Raw genomic sequence first — 9,461 nt, 5'->3', positions numbered from 1 at the left:
CTAGCAAAGGCCGGTTTCTGTGTACTTGTGTACTTACCCATGAACTGCAACCCTGGCTTTGGGCTGCGTACGGAAGTGGACAAGCCACCCAAGACAGACGGCCCCAGGACCACAGAGGGCTAGGGCCAGCCATCCAGCGTGCCGAGGTCCTGCAACCCTTGCTGCGGTGTCCTGTGGTGCCACAACCACCTCTTTAAAATGAGCTCGGGTATACTTAGTACAAGCTGGATTTTCAGTATAGGAACATGCATGCAATGCTGCAGGATGCAAGACTTAACTGGAATAGAGCTCTGTGCCTTTTCTTTTTAAACAAAAGGAAGGGGGGGCAAGGAAAAAAGAAAGAAAAACCAGGAAGAACAGAACCCCAGAAAAATCCATTTTGAGGAAGATACTTTACAGAAGAAAACTTTAAGAGATTGACCCGTTTAGTTTGTCAAAACATTAGCACTCGCATTACACGGCTCTAAGCACCCAGGCAGCAAAGACCCTTCTTCTGGCAGAGAAAAGTATGCAGAGGACTGGTATCTGGAAACCAAAGCCAGCCCCATCGAGACACTGCAACCAGCGTTACTAATCGCAGCGATTCTGCCGGTCTTAATATTCATCTTCTGGTCAAGACCGCGAGCCTTGACGGAAAACTTTGGCTTTTACATTTCAGAAGTTAGGGCATAAATGTGTCTGTAAAACCCGCAGCCGTATGTAATACATTGTTATAACATGCATAATGCTATTACTTATTTAAGGCTTAACACAGTTCTGAGAAAATGGACAGGTTTGTGGCAAAGCATCTTCCATTGGGCTTTCCAGTCTACAAACACCGCTGATACACAGGAAGATGCTAAATTCTTAAGGTCATCTCTGATCACACAGCAAGGAAGGAGCTTTTCCTCAATTGTCCAGCAAAAAGCCGGAATCACCAACTTTTCAAAAAGGAATTCAGAAATTTAAAAAAACACCCAGTAAAATTACACTTTCCCAGTATCTCTGCAAACTGATGGAATAAATCAGGCGAGAACCTGAACCGCTATCCGTATACCAGATATTTTAGATTCACTAGCGAGAGGCAAAGCATGGACCCGTCCCTCGCTGGCTGTATCTCTGAACGACAGCACGGCTTCTGAATACCACTAGATCAGACCCGTTGCAAAGTGGACGGAATAGAATAGCCAGAGCAAACACAACAGGTTTCAGCTCCTCACACTCCTGCTTTCAAGTAAGTGTGCAAAGTCATATTTAAGAAAGGAACAGACTTTTGTTGTGGTAGAACTGCATTTAATTATTTTTCATATACAAATTAAAAGAACACCAAAAAAAAAATCATTATTCTATCAAACTGAAATAAGCCAAACCAGCACAAATTAGTATTTCAAAAATACTACAAAGAAAGGTGAAACAGCTATAATGGAAAGAATAAAAAGCTTTTCAATTCCATTTTCTGCAAAATTACACTCTGAATACTATCTCGTACACACAAGAATGCAGCCCTCAGTGGAAAAAAAATCCAGTGCAAAATAGTTTTAAACCCACATATTACCAGGATGCAATGGAAGTAAATTCACATTTGAAGAGAGCCATCACATTTTATTTTTCTTTTCAGTGACAAGATTATTGCACAAAAACAGTCAAGTGCTTTTCCCCCCAAACATTAATACTTTACAGCTTTAGTGATTCTAAAAGTGATGTTGTGAGGTTCCAGCACTTGTTACCGCTCAAGCACTCCACATAAAACATACCGGTTTATACAAATGAAATGTGTTTATCTGATCAGCTGAATTCGTTCCTTCTCGTGCATCAACCCCAACAATAATGATTTTGCTGCACCAATTAGGCCTTGTGATTTTGTGGTGACCAATTTTGACTTCTGATGATGATGCACGAGAAGAAATCGTAATCCACGTAATACCCAAGGTGGGCCGACTTCGCGGGACCAACAGGACGAAAAAGCAATGAAACCTTTTTCTCACTCAAGCAAGCTCACTATACTCCGATTATATTCTCAAAGTACAAAAATAGGCTATCTATCGAGAACTGTGCTGTATTCCTCACAGAACCAGATCTCAGAGCAGAACTGCACTTCAAGTAACTTCACAGTTGCATAATAAAAAAGTCCCAGGATCTTTCGGCTGATTTGTGGTGTTACTGCCCAGGTGGAGCTCTAGTAGTAGGCTAACTCAACCTGAAGCAATTTACTTAACCCAAAAGTCAAACCGCTCCATTGAAGCAAGGTAAGGTAGAGTTCAGTTTTAAACAGTGGTCTGAGACTACAAAAAAAAAGATTAAACCAGAATTAATTTTAAAAAACCCACAACCACACATTAATTCTATTGGACAGACTTAAAATTGAGACAGGAAGAAAATGTCTGACAGTCGTGTTGCAGCCAGCCTTGAAAGCACTAGTTAGGATTTTTTCAAAATGATGAGACAAATAACAGAATAGGCGTCTATTAGCACCGAAGGAAACACGGTATTCCTCAGTTTATATCTAACCCCCAGCTATAGAACACTTAGTTGTCAACTCCGCCACCGATTCTAACACCTGAAACACCCAAATGCTAAGAACAGTATCAATGCTGCAGTCAGACATGCTCTGGGCGACCGTACTACTTCTTTCAAAATGCAATGGGACTCTACCAAATCGACACAGTGTGACTACCAAAGTAGCTCAGTTAAAACATTTCAGTTATTGTTTTATGCTTTTAATCGACATTATTCAATATAAATATAAAAGTTGGACCAAGCGAAATAGAAAATATGGTTCCATAGGTGCTATTCATGGGATCAGAAATGTTGGGGTTTTTTTATGATTCATTTTTCACAGCATCAAAGTTGTCCTGAATGGTAGGGCAAAAGGCTAGGACAGCTGGCCACAGTCAGTAATGACAATCTTTTTGGAGGTCTTTCCACTCTTGGAACCAAAGCTCTCAATTTTTTTCACGACATCCATCCCTTCCTTCACATGCCCAAAAACAACATGTTTTCCATCTAGCCTGTAAAAAAAATAAACAAAGGCAGTTTTACTTAAAACAACGTAAAGACTGGACCAAACCGAGCTCAGTGAAGGGATGTTAGCAGATCTTCATAGCTCTCACCTGCTGACCAACTCATTGGTAAATGCACAACTGCTCTACAAGTGACATGAAATACTTCTAGCTCTGGACCTTAGAAGCATTACGAGGGACAGTGGCCTTGTTACCCTCACAGCCCGCACAACACAATTTATTTTCCATTGTGAGTTGAGTAATTTGGAAGTTAAAAACAAAACCCCCAAAACAAAACAAACAAACAAAAAACCATCAACCCACAAACAAAAAAAACCCGACCCTAAGAAAACCCCAAACCCTCCAGATCCGGGCATCGATTCATCAGTTAATACGCAGGGCTGAGAACCTACCAGTCAGTTTTTGCAGTGCAAATGAAGAACTGAGATCCATTTGTGTTGGGTCCTGCATTGGCCATTGAAAGAACACCTAGAAAAAACAGCAGCAGCAGCTTATTAGGTTGGTGTAACAAGTATGCAGTGGAGAAGACAATCTTCCTCTGCACATTTAGGGTAAAGATGGACAGACAGAAGATGCGATGGTCTCGCATCGTCTCCAAATGATTTCTAATGCCAGCTTCTTGTCTTTGACTATTCCCTCAAGCCCAGCCTCCCTTCTTTCCACAGCAAGAATGTTAGTAATATAATTAGTTGTACACGTCTTGAACGTGATTAACATGAGGTAAGCCCTACTGTGGTTCAACAGCAGCAGTAGTTTCCTGTGATGAGGAAGTAACAATCCGAGAGACTACAGAACTCAATCAGATGTTCTTATGTATGGCTTTTCCTTTATTTTTTCCTCTACTTAATTTGAGCTTAAAAAGACATGCTTGTGTTATCTAGTAAATAAGAAATCCCAGATTGCTTTGTTTCACTTCTGCAGTAATCATGTAAATAAAAATTCAAGTCTACGACTTACGGAAGGGGAAAATAAAAGCAGCAACCTCACCTTTGTAGAATTTGTAAGTAAAATACAGAAAAACCATACTTTATTTTGCGCAGTCCCTTTTATAGTAAGAGCAAGAGCGGCGATGTCACCCCTTACAGGCTGACTTGTATTTGTACAGCAGTCTACACAAATAAGCACATGCCAGGGACAACGCACTGTTAAACTTCCTTGATATTTCTGTAACTACCAAGTGCCCCCCACATCTAAAAAACCTTGTTTTTTTTAAAATACATCTTCATAAACAATGCTTCATTATAGATTAGTCATCAGAAGGTAGAAAGAATACGTTTATTTACCAGGTCCTACATGCTTAAGTATGAAATTTTCATCTGGAAATCTACTGCCATAAATGGATTTTCCACCGGTTCCATTATGATTCGTAAAGTCACCACCCTGAAACAGAAATGGCTATTAACTTTACTAGCACACAAGCATTATTCTACATCAGAAGTGATGCTATTGAAAATACACTCACTTGCTCTAACTTAAAAGTAATAAAATCAGCAAATTTTCTTCAGGTTAAGAATGAGTATGGCCACGTGAGGATTTAAAACCGTGTAACTAGATGAAGATACAATCAAGCTAAAAGTAAATTTCTGCTCCAGATATTGCTGATATTCTCCAGCTGACATCCATAGCTCCAACAACCACCTTTCTGTGCTACCAGCCTTGCTCCCAAACGTGATGCAACAAATAGCAGTAATTCTGAGAAACACCTCAAAGGCCTCAAAACAAAATCACCCAAATTCATTACCATGGGCAAGACCTGAGAACTTTTTGTTTTCCCTTTCTTTCTTTCTCCCAGCAGGTATAAATACTGGTCAGGATCTCCATTATTACTATCTGCTATTTCTAGGTTTTGTTGTTTAAGTGTTACACCTGAGCTATTTTAAACTTCCCTCAACTATATGCTGTTTGTTGGGACAGATGTGACCACCTGGCCTAGGTTAGACACACAATGCGCGCCCCCCCCCAAAAAAAAAACCAAACCAAACACCAGCCACAGCAACTCCCAAAGGCAGATACTAAACATTGCTTCCAGCAATCTGCCATCTCCTCTCCCAGAAACGACACCACCCATGCCAGCAAATAACTCGTACCTAACAAGTATGTGATGTTCATCGTTCCATTCTCACCTTGAGCAATCTATTACAGGTGGTGTTACACCTACTCCTACGCAGTCCCAGAAGTATGCTCTGCATGCTGCATGCCACGTGGAGGCATCTGAATTGCCAAGTCCTGGGTCTGATGACCTCCAATTAGGCTATACCAATTGCCTGAATCATATTAACGCTCCATCTCAACAAGCGGAAAGGCCTCTACTGTTTCCTCTCACTTCAAACTATTTGAAACCTACGACGGCATTTCCACTTTGGTAATGACTACCAAGAAATTCCTAAACATCAATTCATCATCTCACCGTACCACAGAGTCAACCACCTAGTATCCTCATTTTGGGTCCATTTGTGGGGACAAAACAGGGACGCAAGGAGAACAGGCTTACACAGAACTTAACAAATTAGTGGTAGAACTGAGAACAGGATTTCTATTTTTCTTATATTTATGTATTTCTGACCCCAGCAAGCCTTCTAAACTTTGTCCCTTTGTCAGCATCACAAAACTTTAGTTTGCATTTCAAAGGCAAGAAAACAGGTCCTTTACAGCACTTGTCCCCTTTCTCTTCTTAGAAATAGGTCATAAGATTAGGGCTTCTTGTTCTGACAGCTGTATTTTTACCTTTAAAAAAAAAAGGGGGCAGGGGACGACACCATCACAGTCATCAGCTAATAAATAAAGCACGCTTACTATAACCTTCATCTCAAAACTTTTTAGAGCCATTCTACAATGCAGTGCTGTGGAAATGTAGCTTCTTTTAAGGGAAGAGAGGACCACCAGGAATCATACAATCCAGTGCACTACAGCAGCTAAAATCCTGCTCATCTGCCAAGCACAGTAGAAAAAAAGCTTTCAGAAAGGCTTTTTCTGTTTTTTTGTTGTTGTTGTTGCTGCTCCTGTTTAAGAAAAAATTGCTAACGTGCATGGACTTTAATTCAGAATTTGGAAAGATTCATCCTTTAAATCAAAACAAAATCCATTTCAGGTGTGTCACCCCAAAAATCTACCCCAACCAACCCTTTTGGTTCCCTCTTCCCCTCCACATTCGGGAGATGTTCAGAAAAAAAATAATTATTTTTTTTTTTTAAAAACACATTCTCTATTGTGAACAGATTATTCCACTGGGAATAAAGAATGGACATGTTGTTTTCTTAGCTCACTTAGAACACAAGGTTGATTGTCCTTCTACCCACAAATGCTTCTCCCAGGCAAGTGCCATTTTGCCAAATGCGCCCCACACTAAAGTACACTGCTATACAAAAGCTGAAAGCCTTAAGCCAGTTTTTTTAAGACAGTCTACACGTAATTTACATTTATTTGTACAAAAGATACGCTAAGCAACAGCCATAGCAAAAAGATCAGAAACGCAAGTCACGCCGTCACTTCTTTATGCTGTAGTTGGCAAAGGTTAGAGCAGAGCCACTTAAAAGGTTACTACGAGTCTAACCAGTTCTAAACATATATAAATAACATACAGATAAATTTAATAGCAAAAGTAAAAAAAACCCAAACACCGTTACCTGGCACATAAATGAAGGAATCACTCTGTGAAAAGTGGATCCTTTATATCCAAATCCTTTTTCACCAGTACAAAGAGCTCTAAAGTTTTCTGTGAAAACAAAGCATAAAGTATTATGTTGCCATACGTGATACATGATATAATCAAACACAACTAGATTAACTATGTCCCGAGTTTACACACATCAAAAAATTTATAGTATCTTTAAGGTATTATTGATTTATTAGTTGTTTCCGTGCTTTAAAAAACCTCTGCTATAAAGCTAAGGAGAAAAAGCTTCTTTAGCCTCCAAACAGGGTACAAACACAACCCTTTCCCACCTCACCTCCCTTTTACTTTGCTGTTGTATCTTAATTCCAGCCTGCTCTCCGCCTCCCCAAACCCACCACTCTGGAGTCAAAGATTTCATTTTCTGACTTTTATGCGTTTGTTCTCTATAGTAATTCTGAAGATGATGCTTTTTTTTTTTTTTTTTAGAAGGACATACATCTACTGGGAACTGAAAGAAAAATACAAGTTTTTCAGAATCACGAAGTAAACAGATGAGGAAGGAAGCACGTGATAAAACACAAAATCTTTGTAATATGAGTGCACTGATCAGCTAGCGACAAGGAAAACAAAACCCTGTGTGCTCTTTGGAAACTCTAAGAGACACCATCCCTTTGGTTTACCCTTTCCCATTTGTTTTGGGGTTTGATTTTAATGCAGACTAATGTGTTTTTAAACATATTTATTCACCACTGATAACCGAACACATGGACTGTATTGTCTTAGCACAAATTACAAAATGAAACTATTTGGAACAACAACAAATTGTAACTCCTCGCTAGCACTGCTCTGACAAAGTTTGTATCATATTTCTCTATTTGACAAATGGGGATGGAACATGGAAATAGTTTCCAAAAGGTGACAGAATATTCTTGTTCCTGAAAATCACAATCTAAACCTTAAAAATTTAAGTATGAAATTCTGGAGATGCTGCCTTACCTGCTGTCTTCGGAACCACGTCAGCTTTCAGCTGTTAAAGAAAAATAAACAAATTAGTAAGTCAGCTTTTTCATACATACATAGAAAAACTTCTGCATGGGAGGCTGGTACAACTGAACCCTATTCCAAAGTGATGAGCTATCTGAAATCACAAGCAACCCAAAATTCCAAGAACACCTAAAGACTTTCCAAGCATTTGGCTAGTAATTAAAAATATCCCCTCAATGCAACTTTTGGCCAGTTCATGAAGAACAACTTGAGCAGCATCTGATTATTTCATTGATCAACACAATACTTTAACAATAACTAAGAAGAATCTTTACGATGGACCCCAAGGATCAAAGCCAGTTTGCATACAACTGGAGAGATCAAGGTCTCCCCAGCACAGAACTATCCTGTTGAAATCTGCAGGAAAGGCAAAGGAAAAAGAGGAGCAGAAACTGTATATCAAAATTGACTCGTGATGTTACATACACATTTATTACCAACAAAAATTTCTGATTTTGATTAGCGTGCATCTTTTTACTAATCTTAAAAATGTATGGTATTATAATTGCCTGGAAAAAGTCACATAAAAATGGCCGTATCAGGTCAGACCAAAGTTTTATCTAGTCACACAACCTGAGAGTGGCCAGCAGCAGACACCTAGAAACAGCATAGCTGTGGCAAGAAGTTAATGTTCCTTCCCTAGGATGCTCTCCTCGGATACCTATAATTTGCAGCTGAATCCAACCACAACTTAGCCAAGGATTCAAGGCGATGATGCAACACATTCAGATATTCTGTAAACCGGGCACACTAAAAATCTTTAACATGGAAATGAAATGCTACCAAGGAAATATAGTAACATTAATGCTATTTTTTATAACGCCATCCAGCTATTTATTAAATCTCACTGATGAGTAAGGAACTTGCAAAGCAATATTTTTACCTGTGACTCCCTCAAACGCTCCCTCCTGAGAACATGAGAGCTGGTAGCGTCCAATTAATTTACATGCTCACACTTTCAATGAAAAAAAATGAATTGGGCTCTAGCCTCAAGGAAAACCCTTTTAGAGAGAACCCTTATGAACTACATTTTAAAAAAATCCATCGAGGGTGCTGGAGGCAGAAGGCCACACTGAATTCCCTCAGTAGGCTGCAATTCAGAAGAGCAGCATTCCCTCTCCAGTGCATGGTTCTAGAGCACTGCCCTCATTCCTTCCCGCACGCAACACATTTATTCAGAGGCACGTGCCCGGCCCTAGGGATACATGGTACACCACAATTAAAGTCTTGGCGCTTATCATGCTTTTCGTAAGAGCAGAGCGCACCACGGTTTTCCTGTTGAGGCCTTCTTTAAATGGCCGAGTATTTCAGAGACTGAATTTTTAATGATAAAGCTGGTTGCTAGCTGGCTGTTGAGCTAGCTGCCAGTTCAAACAGAGCTGTGCAAACCTTTCAAGGCTCATGAAGTAGGAAACTCAAAGAGGCCGTACCTCAGAAAACCAAAGACTAAGAATCAAACAATAAGCACCCAGGAAAAAAAAAAAGGGAAAAACAGTTTTTTTTCCCTCTACGGGCGCGCTGCCCCAGGAGGATGCCCGCCTCAGGAGGATGCCCACCCCTGGGCGGCCAGCCGAGGGTCCAGCCGTTCACTGACAGTGCAGGACCCCCAGAGCTGCGCTGGGCCTTTGGGCGCTTTGTGGCTTCTCGAACCGTGCTTGTTTCTCTCCAGCAAGCGGTACGCTTCAGTAGCAAGTTTACTCTCGTCCAGTGTTTCAGCTTTCATACAATGGTTCAAAGTCTTCTTCCACCGAGGCTCCCTGCCACAGCACGGCCCAACCTCCACCTCGGGGGCCGCAGTCACCCCC

General features: G+C 40.4%; 1 protein-coding gene across 1 annotated transcript; it reads right to left on the bottom strand.

The window, feature by feature from the left end:
- Positions 1-2,426: 2,426 nt before the first annotated feature.
- Positions 2,427-7,642, bottom strand: PPIF (peptidylprolyl isomerase F; the record flags this gene model as incomplete). Its single annotated transcript, XM_019471055.1, has 5 exons — positions 2,427-2,987; positions 3,392-3,467; positions 4,283-4,379; positions 6,623-6,711; positions 7,609-7,642. Coding segments are annotated over 5 exons (432 nt in total), but the record flags the coding sequence as incomplete, so codon positions are not given.
- Between the last annotated feature and the right edge of the window lie 1,819 nt (positions 7,643-9,461).

The sequence above is a fragment of the Aptenodytes forsteri genome, unplaced genomic scaffold (genome assembly GCF_000699145.1).
Source record: "Aptenodytes forsteri isolate BGI_AS27 unplaced genomic scaffold, ASM69914v1 Scaffold353, whole genome shotgun sequence".
Classification (NCBI taxonomy): domain Eukaryota; kingdom Metazoa; phylum Chordata; class Aves; order Sphenisciformes; family Spheniscidae; genus Aptenodytes; species Aptenodytes forsteri.
Note: the sequence above shows the minus strand (reverse complement) of the source record. Positions and strands in the feature narration are given on the sequence as shown.